We start from the raw sequence: 24,234 nt of genomic DNA on the forward strand, positions 1-24,234 counted from the left end.
CATAGCATAACGTAGTACGCACGCAGAGTGTACACGCAGAGAATATGCGCATTCATAGCGTACGTCAAATGAATTTCGTCGGACGTATGTTACGCGCACGCCAGCATAAAAACGAAATGGTTAATGAAGGCCTGAAAGAGAATTTCGCAAGACGGTCATAACTCATTTTCGGGGGAACAGCGCGCGTTCTTCATTTTTGACCCTTCTCATTTGTAACGGTTCCGCAATTATCGCGGCGCGAAAACTTCTTGTCGTCGTCGCACTTTTTCACAAAGCGATTCAGCATCCAATGTATTTTTCACATAATCGTTCCCCTGCTGACAATTCTCTCCCGCTGAAAATCGCGCATTTTTTAATCCTAATTATTAATTAAACACATTAATTTTATATAATAATACACGTACTTTTATACGATATTGATGGTACAATGAATTTGCATTGGAATGATAAAAATTAATTTAATAAGCCATTTATTTATTTTATAATGCTGTTAACATGTATGTACTGGAAACGCGATAAAATATATATTTTTATAATGTATCGTAAAATAATATTACAATTTATACTTATCGTATAAAGACAAAAATTGATAATTAACGTAATGATGTCCAATTAATTTTACTCGTTTCTAAATCCTTAACATACAATTATGAAACAATGATAATTGAATGGGAAATTGCGCTGGAGCATTATTTATATAATTATTCATTATTAATCCTCAACTATATGAGTGGGTCATTTAAACCTGCACTGAGAGAAAAATGTTTGGTATTTGTAACTATAATTACATATCACTATATAATTATGATTATTACTACTATAATAATAGTAACAGTAACTACGTATATAGTTCTAGCAACAAATGTATATAGTTGGCAACCTAAAATGACTATAATTATATTGAAATTACCATAAAAATGGTTGAAGTGACTATAATTTTATAGTTATATTTGGGACCAATCATATTTTTTATAGTTGGCCCCAAATATAACTATAGTTGAAGTGATTATAATTTTATAGTTATATTTGGGACCAATCATATTTTTTATAGTTGGCCCCAAATATAACTATAAAATTATAGTCACTTTAACCATTTTTATGGTAATTTCAACTATAAGTATAGTCATTTTAGGTTGCCAACTATATACATTTGTTACTAGAACTATATACATTACATGTATACATTACAGTTACTGTTACTATTATTATAGTAGTAATAATCATAAATATAATGATATGTAATTATAGTTACAAATACCAAACATTTTTCTCTCAGTGTGGGTAAAAATTTTAGTCTGCCGCTATTTTTATAAGATTAATATTATAGGGTTGAAATAAGGGGGTAAAAAAATTTGGAACCTTTCTCTGTTGATCGCCATCATGCAATTGTTTAAATTGTTATTGACGCAATTGTCTTGACGTTAATTGTGATGCAATAAAAGTTTGGCTTGGGCGACTTGGACCCACCAAATGTAAATTCGACAGATTTTTGCCGAAAGTGAAAATTCATTTTTAGTAAGTGCCTGTTTATTAGTGCTATATTCAAGTATATGTGTTGTCTTTTTATAATTAAAACATATATTTATTGTCAAGAAAAACATTTTTGCGAGAGAGGCGTCTTGGTGAAACGATTGCTCTATTTTCTCGGAGTTATAAAATCATGAGTAAATAATGTCGAAATCATTATATATTTGATATAAAATATTTTCATTGCATTTTTTTTAAAGAAGAAAATACGATATACCGTTCTCGATATACCGATACATCCAATATCATTTTTCCGAGCATGTATAAAAATGTCCCCACTTCAGTCATGCAAATAATTATATTTTTTGGAATGAATCAATATAACATATTTTTTGTCTTAAAGTTCACGTTTTCTTCTTTTCAAAACACTATTTATTTTTATTTGTATCCTTTTTATCATAAAGATATGATTTTTTGAAGAAAACTGATTATTGTACTCTTTTCACAAATTATTCTTTCATATTTTTTTCACATAATTTTTTCAATTATTATCAAAATCTTTTTATGTTTTGATATCTCGATTCTATACATTCTGGTATTTCATTAAAAAAAAAATTTTTTTTTTATTGTGATTTGTGATAATTACATTGACCAGTCAAAAACGTCATGGATGACTTGGACCCAGACATGTAAATTAAGATTCTAAAACGAGACATGTAGTTGAGGATTAATTATTTTATATCTATCAAATAATATTTTATTTTAATATAACTTTTACTGATTATGATAATTAATAAATAACTTTTACTGATTATGGTGATTAAATTTTCCTTACGAAAGCTAAGAAAAAGTACAATCCAGAAAGATTCGCTGACGATCTCGATCTTTCTGGATTTCTCGGGAAAAATGAATACGATTAGTAATCGATTTGTATCTTTCCTTTGGACGCAGCTATTCGCCGGGACCGCCTGTATGTTCAAGTCGCACAACAAGGTTTGTTCTTTTTTCTTTTTATCGTCTGCTAATATGCATTGGTGTCACTCTCTAATACGTCGATGTTCCGTTGGTGTGTCATGGCTATTTTCTTTACCCTGTTTCTCATCTATGTCTAAATCCTTCTACGTTTTTCGTAAAAGTTTTAATTAACGTTCACAATATTTGCACATAAAAGAACGTACACACGCTAAATTTGCATCGCAAAGTGTAATACGAAGATTAATTCGAGCCTCCTTTCCTTGATGTCACCGCTGTTTCGTTACTTAAAGGACGAAATTAATTGTTTCGCTGCTTTCGAAGTCGTGGTAAGACGACGTGAAAGGGATACGACAAAGATAAAAGATAAGAGAACAGGCGACAAAAGGGGTTTGTAGTGGATTGAATTAAATTGGCAAAGAGATCCGTTTTGTGACGTGAATGATAATGATTTTCTGCTATCTCTTCAACATTCCACAAAGCAGCATCTAAAATTTCATATTTGTCTCTGTATATCTTGATTTAAAATAAAGATTGTAATTATATATTGTATTATAATATATATATATAATGTGAATAATTTTGAATGTGTTTATACGTGTTAGAGATTTTTAAAGATTTTTAATTTATCTTAAATACATATTTATTGAAGTCTTTTTTTACTAAGAATTAAACTTAATTTTAGAATAATGTTCCTGTCTTTAATTTTGCATACAGCCGCATGCTTTTTCTGCTTGTCTCGTTTCTTAAAAGCTGAGGACTTGCATCATGTCTTAATAATGCAATCGTTGTTCGTCCTAGATAGCTGGTATGTTTTCCGTCTTGTGCCTTTGCTTCGTCTGTTGTTACGTATCCAGTTTTTGTCACAGAATCAATCGTAATTTCCTTTCTACGCACGCAGTCCGTTTCTCTGTCTCATCTGTGCATACTTTGTAATGAAGCCACGAAAGGCCTACCATGTTTATCTATTTTGATACGTTACTTATCATCAATAAACGCGATGTGAATAAACGACAAATAAACACAAGCACGATGTCTGCTCTTTAACTGTACACATGTAATCATATTATGTAAATTAAAACATTTTTTAGTACATTTTATGTATATCACATTGAATCGATATTAAATACCACGTCAAGAATGTCGGTTGGAACAGTGATATAAGTCAGTAATAAATTCTAATATATACAATATATATAAGATAGTTTACAATTAATTTTAAGTAAATTATTGATGATTGAAAATATTGATTTTTTTTTTTAAATAAGAAAATTTATATTTGCAAAGATTTAACAATTTTTTTTCTCATGCTTCTTAACCCTTACCGTACCATCTACAATTTGGTGCCTCATCCATACCATCAAGGGTCACTTCAAATCTCTTCGTTTTTTCACCTCTTCAAAATAATAAAAAAAATCTAAAAATTCACCGACATACTTTCTAGAATAAATATTGACTCTTTATTTTGGAAAATAATAAAATGTAGTATAATTTATAATTACCGAAAGACTCAAAGAAACTTGCACGAACAGGAATCGCTTGATCACTATAGTTACCCATATTAGTACGGTAAGGGTTAAAATGAAAAGAGTTTACTTGCTTGCTCATTACTTATTTATTATACTTTCTCCAGAAATTTTATTTGACAAATTCTGTGTAGTAATAATTGTAGGGGGGAATAATTATTTTTTAATTATTTTGCTGCTTACACACTCACACACGTACGCACGCGCGCGCATACGCACAAGAATTCTGTCAATCTGAATGTCGTGAAAAGTTCACTATTAAGGATCTCGAATAAGCATACACGTGGAATTCGATCAATCGCGTCGGTAATATACGACCAATTATGTTACCTGAAGCACTCGAGTAGCAAAAGAAGTCACGTGCGAATTGTTCGAAAAGAATGCGATTACTAATTGGCGCTGCTGTGGGTTGTCCGTTGGCCAACAACGCTCTTCGAGACTGGTTGTTCACACTGCTCTTCGCGTAATTGGGCACATTTGTTCGCGCTGACTTGGTAATTGCAGCTAACATGTTAACTGCAACTGTGGTCGCGCGCAGCTCGATCGCGAATACTTCTTTTCTTCTTCTTTAATTGATCGATCCGCAAATGAAGTTTCGCCGCTGAAATTTGTTCATCCGATACGTGTCTTCTTGGCCGTTGGCAAAGTGAGCAACCAGTTGGTGCTATTAAACGTGAAAGCTTTAATGAATTCTGATGTGATTGAAATAAATGGCTGCACGTGCTTTCGTGTGACTTAATATATTAATGATGTAATGAATATGATACACATTTCCTATTGTTTAGTATCTATCGTGATTTATATAGAACTGTTTGTTTTGATTCTATAATTAATGAAGTTAATTATATTTTTTATGTATTACGAATGTAGAATATACATTATACTTTCTAAGAATATTAAAAATTAAATAACATAAATATTTTGTTGCTTTTATGTAATTATAATTTCATGTTTTTATATTGGAATATTGAAAGCTATGCTTATATTTCTGTTTTAATATACTTCATATACATGTACATATACAAGAATGTGTTATTAATACTTGATTAATTATTTATTTTTAATAATAATTATAAAGTATGTAATAAAAATCGATAAATCACTGTAATATATTATATTGAAAGAAAGAAGACAAGAAAAAGCCTGAGAATCGCGAAAACCGTCTAGTTATCAAATTTATGTTAATTGATTGATTGGTACATAATTATTTATCCTACAGTTATTTCCTCGTGCACCATGTAGCCTGAGGTATATTCTTTATTTTGTGATTGAAATTAACGAAATATGTAATCTTTCTCGTCATGAAGTTACTATAGATAAATAAATCATAAATTTTGTCGAATTTCAACAATCCGACAAGTGACGAGTGCAGATGCCGGATATCTCTGCCAAATAAATCGAGATTAACAGTTATGTGTACATAATAAAAAAAGGGAGGAAGAGGAAATTATCGACAAAAAACGAGGGAAAAGTGAGCTGTTGACTTTCGAATTTCACGCGAACCCGCGGCATGCTTGTCGCCCAACGAGCTTTAATTAGTGACGTCAGCTTGTCGTCAGGTCAATTTACGATATTCCAAGATAAACCAAGCCAGACACGCTCCAGTCGCCGCCCAACTTCGTTCTAAATAACTCCGATCCGTATCGCGTGTTTCGCGGATATCCATGTTTCGGGCATGATACATAATCTACTACAGATCTGCAAACATTGTTCAGGAACGATTTGTGCGTCTCGGAAAGTTATGATTAACTAATAATATATTCGATGTACATCTTGTTGATACAGTTAATCGTAGACAATATCTGTATGTGTGCGCTAGTTTATCGTTCGATGATCAATGCGTTTAATTGTACGACATAAATTCGTTAACTCGTGCCACGACGATGGATGTCATCCGTGGTTACGTGAGTATCTAGTTTTATGCTAGGATAAGTATATAAGTGAAGTTTCTTCAATATACACGCATGTCAAGAAAACTTTCGGTCCATTCTCATTCTTCATTCTCGGCAGGATAGTAATCTTCAAGAAATTTGTCAAAGAATGTAATATAATAAATTGAGAAACTTTAGTTCCCTGCAAGAGAAAGAGACAAAGATAGACAGAGAAATTAAAACAATTTTATTTTCTGAAATATTTAAACATTTTTACAGATTCAAAGACTTAAAATCTGAAGAGTCAAATCATTGAATTTATATGTATAATTAACCTTTGTACGACGAATGCAGTCACTTTGACCCGTGAGCGATAAGACAACTCGGAATGTGGTAACGATAGTTAATGAAAATCTATTACGGTGTTATATTTGTATCGATAATGATGCAAAATATAGTACAAGATGTTAAAATTGTAATAAATTTATTTTTAAAAGTCATACATATAAAAAATATACTTATCTCATACATCGAGTGTACAGAACATTAAGGAGGTTGTAAGGCAAATGGAATATGTTAAGAACTACTTGAAAAAATTACAGACTATTCTAAATTTCATTTAATAATAATACAAAAAAAATAGAAACATCTGACCATCTGGACCAAAAGTTATATAAATAAGTAGTAATATTTTTTAAATTTGTACTATAATATAAATATATAAAAATGTATTATATAATAATGATAAAAATCTCAATTTTTTTATATAAATACTCTAGAAATTCAACAATATTTTTGTAAAGTTATCTATTTTTTGTAAAGTTATCTTGAGATGCAGACATTAATTGTTCAGTAAATAAATAAAATTTGCTATTTGTTATAAACTGATGGTGAATCTCAATGAAACTTTGCATAAGTCATGTTTAGTACTTAATATATTTATATAAAAACATTTAGATTTTTCTTATTATTTTAACAATTTTTGTTTATAACAATAAAGCTAATAACAAATAAAATAAATAACCTATAAAAAGGTGTTGCTCGATAAAACCAGAATGTTATGAACACAACTTTCACATGTATGTAGTTTGTTTAAAGCGAAAATATTAATATATGTGTTTTATGCCCTTACAACCTCTTTAAAAAGAGATAAGATATATATTGTTCATACACAAAATGCGTTTTTATGTATAATTCTTTTCCAAAACTAGTTTGCAGTAGAAATTATATTATGGGTCAAAATAACCCCCTGCATTCGTCTCTTTCGTCCGTCGAAAGCCATTCGCCTTCCGAGGTTTAAAGGAAAATGTAAAAATTTGAATATTAATAAGGATTAATATTCAAATTTTTACACTTTGAAGATCTGAGTTTTTTTCTATATTAAAAAAAATTTTTTTTAATCTTCCTCTTTTGAGATTTTCCTCTTCATTTTAAGATTTTCTATACTATGAAATTTTTTATGTCCAATTTAATCTAGCCAAAAATTTATAGTAAAGTAAAAATTAGAGTGAAGAAATTATGCTTTGCACTTCCTATAGTGAGCAAAATTTTTTTGTATATGTATGATATGACAAGGTAGGCTTGTTCAAGACACCATCACTCATTTCGATGAGATGATCGCTCGGAGTACAAGTGCCTCCAATTAAGAAGCCGATGTTTTAATGAATCTCCAAGCATACCGTTATCATTGCTTCTTAAAGGGCTGGCTCGCGAATTCGAAATGTTTATGTGGCACAACCTATCTTATTGGTATTGCGATTCTCTCTATAAAATTATCAGTTTTCAAATTATGATATAATGAAGACTGACGTTTAGAAATATGACTTTTTGTGACTGGAAATTTCGAAAATAAAATACTAATTTTATGGAAGCGTTACAGTTTCTTTTACTAATTCTTTGTGATCATTTTGTGTCACGTGTGCAAATTAGCATTTCATGAGCAGATGAGTAAAGAGAAGCTAAATTCAGAGTAAAACATTAAATAGTTACAACTTATCAAAGTTGTGTTGTTCTACTTAATTAACCGTGTATTTTAATTTGTGCTATATTCTTGTTATATTATTATCTTTCGACGTGACCAATTAAAATATAATAAAATCGAAGATTGCAAGTTAAATCTAACCTATTTATAAATCAAACTTTTTAGTCGTTTGCGTACTATAACAATAAGTATCGCGCTATACTCTCATTTGTTTGTACGTAAAAAACAATTGTATATTTGTGTTGGAAATAGTCCGTTTACGTTCTTATTAACTGTTCGTATTTTTTAACATATTCGGGTGGTAATTTAACATAATGTGATTATGTTATTTAAAGATTTTGTTTTAAATTGATATGCAACGTTTCTTAGTGTCAAAATGATAATTTATGAGTAAGTGAACAAATAATATAAAAATAATGTGTTTTAAAACGTAAATTTTAAGAGATGTATGAATGAAATACGTGTTAATTTAATATATCATGAATGTTAATTACACTTAAAAATGTACTTCCATAATTTGTTTACAAATTGTGTCAACATTATCTTTTTTGTGATCATTCTTTTATACGATATCTGTGTTTTTTATTGACATATTCATTTATGTTAAGTGAACACAAAAATTTAAATGGATCTTTTGGGATATGACAGCTTGTAAACAAACTATGGAAGTACATTTTTTAGTATAATTTAGTATAATTTTATGATATGCTAAATTAACACGTATTTTATTCATTCATTTTAGAATTTACGTTTTAAAATACATTTTTATTTGTTTATTCATAAATTATTTTCGCACTAAGAAATATTTAATATCAATTTAACATAAAGTTGATAAATAACATAATTACATTATGTTAAATTAACACTCAAATATGTTAAAAGATCGAACACAAACTGTTAACAAGAACATGAGTAGACCGTTTCCATTACAAGTATACAATGTTTTTTATTGTGTATGTTACTAGGTTTTCGTGCGTTTTTTACTGATTTTTTCTCGTTAATCAGTTGGAATGAAGCTCTTTTAAATCAAATTCGTTGGTATATAATCGGTCTCGGCACGATTGTTCATTGATCTCCTCTTCCCGACGACGACTCCAATTTAACGCGGCGGGCGGTCTTTTACTTTCAGTTGGGTGATGCGATGTTCGTTGAGCTGCCACGCGTCCGCCTAGATGGCGGCGCACGTGCTTTTCGGCAACATTGGGGCTACGAGACACGACCGTTAGCACCACCACCACCGCTGATCGAGGAGGATGAAGCAGCCATCGAACCGGAAACTGTCAGTCTTCGGGAAGCTAACACCGCATCTCCGATAGGTGAGTACCACTGATCGCTCTTGATATGACCGAAATGTAGTCGTCTCGCGATGGTCTCGTTTCAATGCTGCGAACAGCACCAATATACTTTTTACGCCAAGCTACCGTCCGATTGGTACTGAATTTTACATTACCGGTTTGCGCTATATCTTGAACGATATGTCGAATTTCTTGCTAAACTTTTAGCATTTATATGACGATAGACTTACATTTTTCTGAATTTTTTCTTTAAGGAGGTTGTCAGGATGTAAAACACATATATTAATTATTTATATATTAGTTATTTACATATGTGGACAAAGGCAATGTAGTGGTTGCAATGGGGGTGATCCCGATTGACCACGTCTCGATTGGACACCACCAATCACAGCGACCGGTGCTTAGGAGCTTTGTAGTCTCAAGCGCTGTGAGTGGCTCGTGTCCAATTGAGCCGTGTCCAACTGGGTGCCACCCGTTGCAATGAATAAATCAGATTACGTTTCAAAGATGGAATCGATGCTTAATGATCGCGATACGTATGTACAAATTGCACGTAATTAGGTAAACAGGGTAATCACGAGTTTGAAAAGATGTTGAAAAGATGGAAACGCAATGAAGTGATAAGTGAAGCTAATTACAAATATCTATATACGTCAAATCCAATTTTACCGCGGGCATACGATGTTCTTAAAGTTCATAAAATTGATTATCCATTATAATGATTGATTATGCATCATAATTTTCTCCATCGGAAGTCCATTAAATAATTTGGGAATATTCTTACCCAAAATTTTGAACAAAAGTTTATCTCCGGCTAAAAGTTTTATAGGGAATAGCTTTCAACTCACTAAGAATATAAATAGTTTAAAAATTTCTAATGACAATACACTCTTTTCGTTAGATGTAGTTTCTCTGTTTACAAATGAAGAGAACTTAAGAGAAACTTCTAGCAAAAGTAGATTTTTAATGATAAATAAATTAGGATCGTCATTTATTTATACCATTAAAAAAATAAAAGTATTAAAACTATTATATGTAAGTTATTTTTTATTCTAATGTTTCTTTATTTTTAATGAAATTCTTATCTAATCTCTTTGCAAACGATTTGAAAGAATATGTATTATAAATACAAAGAAATGGATTATTATATTTTTAAGAAATATATTACAATATTTTTTGCACTTTTTAAAAATCTCCTATAGATTAAAGATCGTAATACCTACAATGAAATTAATTCTTTAAAATTTAAATTTTTTCCATGATAATTCCATCAGATATCATATATCTAATGTGTAAATTTTGATGAATATACTTGGAAAATATGATAACTGCTACTATATATATGTGCATGGATAACCATTGTTACTAATATACGTATACATGCGTGAATAACCATTTTGAAAACATTGGAGACAATTCTATTAATTTTAATTACAATGGAATAACGAGTCTTTAATCTAGTGTTTGTGCCTCTCATACAATGAGCTCACACGATTTCGTCGGAATCGTCGAAACGCTTTGTGTCCGCGGAAACACGTTTAGACGCGGTGTTTAACACCGGTTAACACTTTGTCTTTGGTATAATAGCGATAGAATCGGAGCCGGTCGACATTAATTGCGCTTTGTTCGAATTGTTACTGGCATCGCTGCGACTGACAGACACCGCACGACGGTGCGTCCTTAACGAGTTGATATTGTTCAAAAGGAATCAAGTGCACTTTTCCCCTACCTCTCTTTTCACTCTGTTTTTGCAGCAATGCGAAAGGGCAGTGAAGAAAAAATATTATACTTGGGAAATGAAATGGGACGTTTTATATTTACAGCGTCACGAATTTGGAACACGAAAAAGACTAGAGAAAGAAAGAAAAGAAATTACTTTGAAATTAAATCAAATTTTCCGAGCAACTTATAATATCATAACCTAAAAATATATATTTTAACAAAATTTGTACTGTTTGTATATTTTAATTTTATTCTAATTTTTTACACATATAAGATTATAAGAATTCCTATTATATTATAATTATGAGTGCATTTTTATGATCAAGTGAGAAAGGACATTGATTTGTTGTAACTTTTTAATAAACCTCTCTTTTTTAATGAGCTTCTCTTTCCTTGATATGTAAACAAAGTAAATGTATCTAAGATGCTTGAGATAAAGAATTGGAAGAATAAGGGCACTAGAAGGCTCAGGCGCAGAAGACGTCGCGCAAATAATACACCTATGAAGCGTGAAACTTCTTTCTACATCCCAGATGTAGGGGAGCTCACCATTACAGGATAACTTTTATTTACAGTTTATATATGTTAGTTTATGTTGTCTCTGAGGAAGGCTCAAAAGTGAGCCGAAACATGTAAGCGCGTTTAGTGCACTGAGAAAAAAATATAGTCAATTTCAATAAATATTTAGTTCAATACTGCCAACTAAACATTTACTTACCGTAAATAAATATTTGTTCAGTAAAAAAAAAGATTGTTAAATCAAATTAATATTTCTTGTATCAAATAAATATATCTTTATATTTAATAAATATTTAGTTGGCAGTATTCAACTAAATATTTATTAAAATTGACTATATTTTTTTTCAGTGTGAATAAAGAAGTTTCACGCTTCATAGGTGTATTATTTGCGCGACGTCTTCTGCGCCTGACTCCTAGTGCCCTTATTCTTTCCAATTCTTTGATTTATAAGGAATCTTGGTTAGTTTGATTTGTTATACAGATGCTTGAGATATTTAGGATAAAGCAGTTTCCTATAACAGTTTATTTTATTAATCTTTGCGCGATATAATATATCGCAGTAGAATAAAATATAATTTTGCAAGCTTATTTATAGATATTTTTTAAATCATGTGTTGCATTTCAGTAAATTAATGTTAATTTTCGTATAACTGTTCTCGTTGTAATTCCTGCTTTACCGATACATATCTGCCATATCATCTATAAGAAAGCATGATTTTACAGAGGCTTTTGTTACCAACTGTCGGTATCTTAAATCTTCTCATAGCTTATAGATGGCAGTAGAAGTAAAGAATTTGTTGGTTGTGAAATCATAGGGATCACTAAACGATTGGACTTGGTTAGGCTTAGCAAACCCATAAAATATATAAGTTTTAAGCCTATTATTATAATACAATCGCATTTATACATTACATAAATACATATAATATATATTTTTATACAATTTATGTTATTATAATAATGGTTATTACGGTAAGAAGAAGTCGAAGCAAATACAATATAATTCGTAAGACAAATAAAAACAAGATTTATGTGTGTTTGTAATAAATAAAATAAAATAGTACATATTTTTATGTATTATCCTTGTGCTGCCAAGAAAGTTATAAAATAAATATTTCTGAATTTAAGTAACAATATGATTATTAAAATATTAATGGCATTATTTTATATTTAAAAATTATTTAGAGTTAGCATTAATAGAAGAAAGTATATTATACGTTTCTGTAGTTTACTAATTTTTCTTTAAGAATTTAAAAATAATTTCATAATATTGTATAAACGATTTAATATATAAAATACAAGTAAATCATAGAAAAACATTTTGTTCTTTTGTCATTAGTTAATGTTATTTCGGATTTTAAAGATATATTTTTGCGAGCCAATTGTATTGCGAAGCATTGAGCTTTACAATACAGCATTTTGTTGAAAGAATATAAGAAAAAAAGGGCTTCTCGAGAGCTTTTCTCTTGCGGATAGATATAACGATGACCCAATTCCGGTAAGAATTCCGAGAAAATTCTATTTCTCTTTTGTGTCATTTAAAAATCTCATTATAGAACATTCCATTCCGTTATTATGCGCGTGGGAGTTAGATGAGCCAGAAAATACAATTACAGTTAATGGTCCCGATAAAGCGACATTGTCGGAAGAAACTTTGTTAGAAAAATATTATCTTTTGTATATCTAGTTAAAAAAAAATTAACCATGGTCAACTTATTATATGAAAAAATAATCCCTTTTTTCATCTTACACACACCTAATGTGTCAATTCATTTATTTCATCTTTTTTAATTGATTTCTTTCACGGCCTCGTATATTATTCTTTTTTCCTACATGTATACTCACGCGGAAAAACCGCTTTCGCACGAATGCGCAATGACGATGCAAGGATAGTGCCGACAATACAGATTTTAATATATACTTGGTGGCCTTCGATATCTTCGTCACGTGCAAATATTACCATCGATGCAAAAACGATGAGAATTTTTAAAGAAGCGTAAATATCCAATTCAGGAGAAACTTATGCACTAATTGACGAACAACCTTTTTCTTACAGCATGAGGCTTTGATAAACTTTTCGTGTTATTTTGAAGATACATCAAGCGATTTATTTTAATTAGATTTTCCACTTTTAAGAAAGTTAAAAATGTTAAATCGATACTCGAATTTATTGAAGTATTATCGATAATATCTCTTTTCCGCGATGTTGGTCGGTTCTTTTGATGTTATATTATAGTTATGTTTATCGAGGAGTTAATAATATAATAGTAACAATATTAATTATATATAATATTAATTATGTACAATATATACATTTAAATATTCAAGCATTTAAGCACATATAGTACAGTAGAAAGTAAAAAATATTAAACTAAGAATCTCATAGGTATAATACATGTGAATCCATCAATAGGAGATAAATGCTTTTTAACGGTAATTCAATCTTAAGTGCTTATATAATAGATAATACACGGTATCTCACGGGAAGATGTTGAAACTAATCATCTGTCATTTTCTAATATATTCAATTATTGTAAAAACAAAAATTGCATTAAAAAGAGGAAAGTCGGCAATTTTTAATGAGTATAAATAAAATTTAACATACAAATATGTATGTATAAAAATTCGTTTTGTTGATGAACAATGTACTAATAATCCAAAAGGATTAATATTTCCGAAATGTGTATTATTTAAATTTGTATAAAACTCAACTTTTTAAACGAAAACTCGTAAAAATATTTTCCAACATGTCGGTTTTATTATATTGACAACCTTTTTAATAGCTGCTACTAAATTCTGACAGTTTTTTTATTGCGTTTACGGTTTGAATATTAATCATAGGCTTAATTATTAGCATATTTTTTATCAATAAAGTAAACTGATATACAAACATTTTGTTAAATATTGTTTATACTCATTAAAAATTCCAGACTTTTCTCTTTTCAATGCAACTTTTGTTTTTTCAATAACTGAATACATTCGAAAATAACAGTTGAAGAAATTGACGAAATTAACATTCTAATATTATTTGCGGATGATTACGTATAACGTATACCATATGTCGCTTTAACTGGCTTACTTCAATCAAAAGAGATATATCACAAATCTTACATTTTGGAGTGTATCTTTTTTTCTTCTGTAAAATATCGCCACATCAAATCGTTTCGATAAACCATGTCTTCGCTATGAAATATTTAATGAGCACGAAATTAAGTATACTTTCAGTCTTAATGTAGAGTGTGCAGTATAAGCGTTAGGACAAATATTGCACTGTATCTTATTTTCTAATTTACTACAATATTATCATATCCAATTACGAGTACTTTGCATCTCGCTTTGCATACTCCTTTGCTCTGCCATCATGTTCGCATAGTATCTTAGAGTGCATATTTCTAAATAGAGTATAACGTCTATGTATATCTTGAAGAAATATTCGGCGAAGGTCGAAATGAGTGACGTGTGAATCCTTGTTAGAATGTAAATATTGATACATAATTTGAATTCGCCTAATAGTCGTTTCTGTTAAGCTAGTATCTCATCCCTCGCAAAAAGTTGAAGTGGCATCTATGTGGCACGATCAAGTGCGTTCTATATGCTAATTCTGTGTTTTATTCCCAACTTTTGTGCTCGAGCGATTTAACAATAAATCGCGAATGAAATGTGAATGACTTAGCATCCTTCTTATTATAAATTTTATAAAGTCAAATAGTTCAGTAAAATTAATTGCTTTTTATGTGTTTTCAAGAATACTCGGCAGAAATTGAGTATCTACAATAGTTAAAAAAATATATACCAATAAAATTTGATATAGATAGGTATATTATTGATACAAAAAATACTAATATCTATAATAAAAAAAGAATATAATTTTTATCTGATATATATGAAAAATCAAAATATCAGTTTTCTCATATTATCGTAAATACAATTTTTAATTTGAATCTTTTGAGATGAGCATTTTTTGTTAAAGTGCACCTCATTGTCGTAATATTTTCGTGTGTGAAATCAATACTAAAAATTAAATGTAACTTTATGAGCCTATTTGCCACGAACGAGATCGAGAAGCGAAGTGTCAGTTTAATCGAGAGTTGAGAGCTTCTCGTTGACAACCTTCTCTCGTCGCGATCGTCATCGCCGTGGTATTGTCTGAAGCACCGGAAATGCTCCCGCCGGAAGAACCATCCTAGTCCCGATTTGAACCACGCACAACGTCCCCTTCTGTCATCAAGATCTGCGTGGGTCTTGGGCGCGTCCATGTACGCATGAATGCCCGTTTCCATCCACGTAAATACACGCTCGATCCCGGCACTGCTATTGCCGATCACGTTCGGTACACGAGACACATCGCGTAGGATTAAATACTGAACAACCAGCTCAAAAGGTGTGAATGCTAATTGCAAAGGATTAGTCGGCATTAAAATGAAATCTTTTCGTTCAATGAATGATTTTTACAAGTTTATTGCTATTATTATCTTGAACGTATATTACTTGTTTATCATAAACCATATCTACATCAAAAATAATAACGATTGAAACATTAATATATCGTTGTGAAAGATAGTTTGTTTTGTTTGAAAAAAAGTTGATAAGAGAATATAATTAAATATTTATTAAAAATTTATTATGTGTATTAGGTTTATTTTACAAGTTTTATATATATCAGTGATGTAAATTACATAAATCGTTATGTTATGTATAGAATTTTTATATTTTTCTAAGAAAAATTACAACTTTGTGCTGCCTAATCCATTTTTTAAATAATTAATTTAAAATAGAGGACAATATAAATTTTATATTTTATGACAATTTTAAGATTAATGTTTAAGAAAGGAGAGAGACTAGACAACACTAAATATTAAATCCTTCAATAAGCATGCAGAAGGTTCTTTTTACTTTCTTGGCAATATTGAGAATTCAGCTTGCTAAAATTCTGATCTCAGACATAAATGTACGCACCTCGGATTTCTAATCGTGGAATCGAACACGCAACGTTACGGCATGGCTTATCTCGCATCTCGCAAACTCAATAGTGAAGACGATGGAAGATAGATGATCATTTCCACGCGATTCACGATATCCTCAAGAAAAATCGTACTTGTGTCTGACGAATGCGGACCGTTAGCTGCCAGGGAGCCGCCATTAAAGTGTCTTGTCGTGAGTTAAACTCGCGATTTGTATGCACGAAGTGTACCAAACGTGACGCATCCGATCGCGATTTCAACCGACGAACCCGAGCAAGACAGACATTTTTTCTTTGAAATACAATGATTAGATCATCCAAGCAGAAGAATATCGCAATGGCTAATTTTATTGTATGTGGTTTTGCGAAATCCTCAGAAAGTTGGAAAAAGCAACGTTCACTAGTAAAAATATTGTACTTATTTTTTAGAACTTTTAACGTATATATATTTTTAATGTAATTTTTATGTTTTTAATATAATATTATTTAGTATATTTTTTATGCGGACTGTGAATTATTATTAAATATACAGTATATGAACTCTTTTTCTCTCTTTCTGTATATATATATATATATATTTTTTTTTTTTTAATAAAAACTGCTCCCGAAATATGTATTATGAGTCATTTAAAAGAAAAAAGTAGCTTCAGAATCTTAATGATTATATCTTGCACTCAGTTCCATAATCTTCAAATCTAAATTCTAAATTCTGTCGACAAAGAAAGTAGGAAATCATTGCGTTACAAGACATTTCTTAACGTAATGTCTACAAATAATTAATATAATTAAGATTACATCGATCTAAATCTGCAGATGAAAATGTGCGTTCATTAACAAAATGCTTTCTATTTTGCTCCTAGTAGCAATGTGGAATGAAGATCGTGTCTTGCATCGCCTACTTTGCGCCTGCGTCCTTAATCTCGCTATTGTTTCCCGGATTATTTCGCGGCAGAGGTGGCTAATTGCATGTCGCTGTCGACACGCGTGGGAAAGCGGTAACAATCTCTACGCGTGACTTCACGACGTTATCTTACTCGTATCGTTCTGATTTTTTAAGAGAAAAAATTGTTAATTCGTTTTTATCATTATTACATCTTTTTTCTTGCGTTTATTTCAAAATTATAAAAAATTTACATAATAACTTTTCAACGTATTAATACTTAACACATCTCTATAAATTCTATCTACTCATTCAAACTAGAATTTTCTATTCAAGTAGATAATTATAGAATTAAAAAATCAAGGAGAGATTGATTCTTATCAATTCTTATCTTAGATTATGTGATTAGAATCGAATACTCATTAAAATTGGCTAAAACTAACCAAAATTATTTGAGATTGAAATATTTTTTACAATTTTTTATAAATTTGTTTTATAGGAAGACATAAAAAAACGTATTTTATTTTATTTGAAATTTGTTTCATTTTTTGATATAATAATTGTAACATATATATTTGAAAAACTGACAGGATTTAAAATTATTAATGCCTTTATATTAAATAAATTAGTTTTTAATTAAATTAAAAAAATAAAATAAAACGCACACATGAAGATTAATATTGAAAAATCTGATAATTTTGAATGCTTATTTATAATTTTTGTGTTACATTATTTAATTTCATATTTTCCCCATTTTTTCGAAGATTAATCTAGATAAAAAAGAAAGATAAGGCATTGTTGAATTTTTCGCAAATTTGTTATTTAACAACGCATTTAATCCGTTCGTTCATTTTGAGAAGACGCAACTTCCGTCATAACCACTGTTTATCGTCATCGGCGACCGCACATCCTTCGGCGATTACGGAATGAGGATTCATCAGGGACAAGCAGTCTGTCTTGACTGATCGACGTTCCCGTTGTCGTGACGTTTGCACGCGTGCGACTCAATTGACGAGGTAAATGCAACACATCCGGAAGTCTCTCCGTGTTGTTTCGTCTTATACAGTGTATAATATCGCGGAAGCTTTCCATGAACCAATTTACATTGTTTAATTGCTCGTTGTCATACTTAATTACTTTTCTCGTACATTGCTTTCTTTTATTCGAGGACGCATGCAGGAAATGTTAACTTTTATGACAAGCTTGAAATTAATTTTTTTTATCGTCTGTTATCTCTCATAAACTTTGGAAATTAAATCGCGTTATTATTTTTGCACGGAATTTTAAAGGAAAATACAGTGAAATTTCATTATTCTATATTTTCGGTTATACAAACTCAAAGCGGGAACCTTCTGGATCCGCAGCTTTCGATTGAAATTGCGTTACACGTAGAAATAATACATAGACGACATTGTACTGCGGCATTGCTGCAATATGTATAGATATTCGATTTCCAGACTGTATTGAATAAAAATTATATTTACCTTACTTTTTCAGAAACGTCTTTATATGCATAGTATTGCATATTCGCAATAATGTAACAGCTTTTGTGTACAAGCAATTCACATTTTGTTATAAAGAAAATCCACTCTTGAGTCCTCAAGACGAATAGAACCTGATGATAAATAAAAAATGTTGATTGCAATGAAAAGATTTTCGCCCGAATTTTTTCACAAGTGTCAAGCCTTATTATGGATAGATAATCACGAAATTGATATGGAGTTGCGGTGCGATTTAGAGTTTGCCTGATTAATAAATCTAGTAAAAATGGACTTCGTATAATCTTGTAATCCTTACTCGAGTCATTGTCGCCCCACTTCGTACTGTGCGATGATTTCACACGAGCCGATTGGTGCAGCGGACTAACAGGCCGGAATCCTCCTCATCGAAAGTCCTCGGCGCCGGATGCGATAAAACGACTCGTCGTCGTCGTCGTCGTCGTACTCATCGTCGTCCGCTCTTCCAACACGACATCGATATAAGTGCGTTCACGCCGTTCGTCGGACGGACGTTGAAAGAGCGGCGCGGATAAAAGTCGGTAGTGTGCTAGGTCATTGCTTTTCAGCGGCTGAGCCAAGTGATCCGTTACAGTCATCGTGGTACACGCGATTCTAGGTGGTCGCTATGTTCTATTCGCTTTTTCTTATTTACCAACCAACTTTTTATCGTTACTTGTCGTCGTGACATCTCGAACTAATAATCGAACGTGTTGTTTCCGGATGAACCAAATCCGTGTGTAAATAATTATGATTTGCAACAGCGCGAGTGCTGAGATGAGGAGCATTACGTGCGAAAAAGTCAGTTGTGTGTGATGGAATATGATCAATTTTCACATTCGCTGTATTTACGATACAGATTGACGGGTTATTTTAGCAAGGAAAAAAAGGAGTGCATGCTTATATATAGATATCGAGGCATACATTCAAAGACTGATCGCGTGGGTAGAAAGCGATTATCGTTGCGAATTTGTAGGGATTGACCGATGGTTCGGTACATGCCGAGGGAGTGGTCGTGCTGTTTGTCGTTTGACGATGACGCGCCGATAAGGCGCGTTTAATTGAGGGGAAAGAGGTTGGGTCAGTTGGGTGTCCCACTTGTTGGACTATTACCGGTGTTTACAATACGAGAGTGCGTCGTCGCAAACGAGACAAAAGTGTTCCGCATTGGGGGCGATTATCACTCGATTAAACGATCGTCATCACTACGATAGGATGAGTCGGAAGAAAGTATGGAATTCTATTATTCGACGGAAGAAGAAGAATCATTTGGATTTAAACTCCAAAGACGAGAATTCTCCTTCGGGAAACGTTTGTAAGTTTGTGAGGAAGTCGAGTATCTTGTTTCTTTAGAGAGAAATCTTCATTAAAGACTATTCTTGCTCCAATCACTAGCAAGGTATACGGAAAGTTCGAAATGCATGATATCAAAGCATTGTTTATTTTAAAATATGAAGGTTTTTTTCTAAAATACAGATACTAGCTTTTTTTCTCGCTTTGACTTATACAGTGGATTCTTTGCTAATACCAACTACTATATACGCTTCGTTGGTATTATTCTCGATTAACACACTTCATGCATTGTTTCAATATAATAGCACAGTTACGTGTTATGCAGAACATCGGCAGAAGCTCAGGGTCTTTTTGCGGAAATGAAAACCGCAACCTGTTTGCCTCACGTCAGTAAATACCTCGAACGCATGAATGTGTGTGTATACACGCGTTGTGACTTCACATGGCGCTTTATCGCTCGTAAACCATCGTCGGTTCGTCTAGATTTACCACGACTGCGTAAAAGATTATTCATTATCCGTGCGAACATGATAAAATTGTCCAAGTCTTTCTGCAATACGGAACTGTCTTTCTTGCGTTGTTTATTTTTCTTTATTTTGTGTTTTCTCACCGATTAAGTATAGATGAAATCGCAATTTTGCATTCCTCATTTCTCTGCTAGATTTATTTTATACAGCTTTGCTTTTCATCTCGCGAAATTTGATTTAAAATAGAGAGATTTCTCCGTCGCTGCGATTTTTCATTCGACTTTCTGGCGAAGGAACCAATCGGATATTACGCGCTTTACCTTTTTATTTCCTATAAAATTTTCATTTCTACGGTTCCTCATCCCTCGACGTTACATCGGCCTGACGCCTTTCGCATTTGAGACTCACAATCGGGAAAGAGAAAGAGAGAAGTCAGAACTGGCAGCATCTGTTGAAACATCGAACGGGAACGACACCATATATAGCGGAAAAAAATATGACTGATCGTGAAGTGGTAGCTCACGAAACGGAAAAAAGAAAAATATAAGAAAGAAGAAATAAGTGCTAAACCATAATGTAAGATAAATTCTTTTTAGCGGCTTAGTAATCCGATGAAGTTAATATGAAATTAGAGTCAAGGTGAGTTAGAGAAGCATTATTGCATTTCACAGATGATAAATGCTGTGGACGCTCTGGAAAAGAACGCGGAAGAGTAATGGAGGAAAAAATAGGACGGAAAAGAAGCACGATTGCGGACATTCAATAAAGGGAATGAAAATACAGATAAAAGAACGGGAAAGCCGACGGTGCGAATAAGCTCTTAATTGTATTTCATCGATTGGTTTCACATCTGTTATCTTCTTTTTTTATCCGGAATCACTGCTAATACTGTCAAATTCTCAAACTCTTTCGCGATCTGAAAGTAAGACATGAATTATTTACGGCGCTTTCGAAGCGGATTTAAAATTCGAATCACTCTGTTTCCATTGTCTCTGTGAAAATGGGACAGATGAATAAAGAGGAAGAAAATGACGGGGATTACGTTGCTTCTCCAGTCGACAATTTTAATTGAAACGTCCACGTATTTAATTAAAAATCACTGTCCACTATGACACCAACCTGAAATCGACTGACTATCCAGCGAGACTCGATTCTTTACGTTCAGTGAAATTGCATATTGTGACTCTGCTTTAACAATAAAAGAAAATAAAAAAACATTAAGAAAAAATAACTAGAGTTATAAATATGTATCGCTAGATCGCCTGTTGCACAAAAGGAGGTAATGCGTAGAACGAAATTAATTGAAATACTCGTGTGTTATTTGAAATTCGATTTAAAATTCTGATTAATAGTTAAAAACATCCTATTTTACGCTCTGTTATTTATAATTCAACAAAATATAATTAATAATAAATGTACTAATTATTGCTGAAAAGAGAGATACCCAGGCGGCATATCTCTCTCTCTCTCTCTCTCTCTCCCCTCCCTCCTTTTCCCCTCTTTCTTTCTTTCTCCCTTTCAAAGATATATTAAATTTCATTTTTAGATGTATAAATTCAATACACGTTGAAAAAAAATTTTTTCGTTATAAGTTGTAATAATAAGAAAAATGAGACTAGTTAAGCAAAGGGATAAATTAGCCTTAATGCAAATATCTATAAAAATAACGCAAAGACGAAAATTATTGCGCTGAATACAATAATCTATTTCGGGCTGTGTCAATAGCCGAACACGTGTATTTTCTCGTTTTCGTGCATTAAAAGTAAAACTATTAAATGAGTGTTCTTTTTGGTCTACGTATGGTAATTACAGCGATTAATTAAAATCCAAATGTGTGTGTAGTTTTTATATAAGTTATTAGTGTGTTTCAATAAACACCGATATAAAACTTATTGGATCAAGTATCTGATAACTAATTTTACAAACTCAGATGCTCAAATGAAATTTGTCTTTATTGATATTTTTTATTCTATATTAACAATTAAAGCTATATTTTATGTTTAATTTTTATTATAAAGAGTAAAGATTGTAGTTTTTTAAATTTTGTCAATTTAAGAATTTGAGTATTTTACAAATTATTATATTATAAAATAAAAACTTCAATAAAGATTTAATTGATATAGTAAGTGGTTCAACAATGAATCATGTAAATTTCAGAGGTTTATATCTCTTACAATTATTAAAATAAAGATCTGAGTTTTGCAACCCAATATTCTTAAAATAACGTTACATGGCCGTTCCTTTAATTACATTCCTTGGCACGATCTGTCAGTCGACTGGGGAGCCGAGAAGAGGTTCAAATGCGAGTCACTGCATGATAGCAACACAATCTGATAACGGCGCATTTACGAAATATTGCAATGGTTCATAATATACTACTGGTTCACTGTTAGACTACCTACCCTATACATAATTCTTTTATTTTTTAAATAATATATAATCATGTTAAACAATTATCTTTATGACTCAACTTACTCTTCGGGGTTGCTTAACATGCTCCATGGGTGAATCACTTTACTTCTTTATAATCAACAAAAATTTTCTCATTTACAAAATATATTAAAGATTTATAAGTAGATACTTATTGAATCAAATGAATGTGTACCGTTTTAAAACAATTTATTTGAATAAAAAATATCACAACTAGCCCTGTTCCACTCTAACTGTGAACGATATATGGCTCTTCTTTGGATTATAAATGATTAAATTTATATGATGTAACATAATGTTATATAATATTAAAAAATGCAGTTAATTTTCTTAACATAATTATTTTAGATTAATCATTCAATTAAATTATTTAGATTAATTATTTTGAGATAATATAAACCGTTAGATTTTTATGTTCGGAACGAGCGTCATGAAAGAGTGACTTACTACAGTAAAGTAATCGGACCAGAACTTTTACACGGTTTTCCTTTGTGTTTCTCAAGGGGGAGACAGATTCCGTTATTCGTTCAAATAGGTCTATTTATCGAGATATTAAATAATTTCGACGTACCGACATTTCGAAGGCATAATCGCTAATAATGCAGCGCGAAGGAAACGGTTATATGGATTAGTCGGTGGAACAAATCGCACGGCGTTTACGCGGATTGTGCCAAATACGGAACCGTGCACATCGAATGACCATTAACTTCTTCCTTTTTACGCGGAGTACGGAATCAAGGCTGGTGCGAGAAAATTGTTATTTTGATTATTAGAGTGCAAGGAATAATATCCGAAATGACAGTTGAATAATTCACATTATGTAAGGCGAAATTGTCGTCTCTTTTGTAGGTGGAGGACAGTTTCCGATTTTTTACTAGTTCGAATTTTTTAATAGTTTAAATCGCCGCTGTTGCTGCAGCGAATCAGATTATGGATATAGACAGTTCATGATATGGAATAACGCTGATATTAAGGAGAAGAAGAGTCTCGAGGCCAGTCAAGATGCGACTGCCAACACCAACTCACACATATTTTTTTTTTATTGTAACCTGGTAACGTAAGCGAATAATGATGTAAGGCGACTCCGCGCTCTCGTACTTCAGTTTCACACAGTGTAACTATCTCGCTTAATTGTGGCTACTATTGTTAAAACGAATGTTAGGGTAAACTCGGGTATGATGGCCATAGTTTTTTAAAATGCAAAAAACATATATTTATTCTAGTTACTTTTTAACAATATTTGGGATATTATTTTCACTGAAGCTTAAAGTAACAAATACTATCGAGAAATTAAAGAAAAAATACTTAACAGAACTTTAATTTTATCAAAATATTACAAAGTATGCATTGGCCAT

General features: G+C 31.5%; 1 protein-coding gene across 1 annotated transcript in view; it reads left to right on the top strand.

The window, feature by feature from the left end:
* Positions 1–24,234, top strand: part of LOC108766424 (uncharacterized) — an 84,373-nt gene that overhangs the window by 46,147 nt on the left and 13,992 nt on the right. The window contains exons 3-4 of the mRNA XM_018515707.1: positions 2,419–2,460; positions 8,947–9,133. Of these exons, the coding sequence (XP_018371209.1) occupies positions 2,419–2,460; positions 8,947–9,133 (229 nt within the window). The remainder of the gene's footprint in view (positions 1–2,418; positions 2,461–8,946; positions 9,134–24,234) is intronic.

The sequence above is a fragment of the Trachymyrmex cornetzi genome, unplaced genomic scaffold (genome assembly GCF_001594075.2).
Source record: "Trachymyrmex cornetzi isolate Tcor2-1 unplaced genomic scaffold, Tcor1.1 scaffold59, whole genome shotgun sequence".
NCBI lineage: Eukaryota > Metazoa > Arthropoda > Insecta > Hymenoptera > Formicidae > Trachymyrmex > Trachymyrmex cornetzi.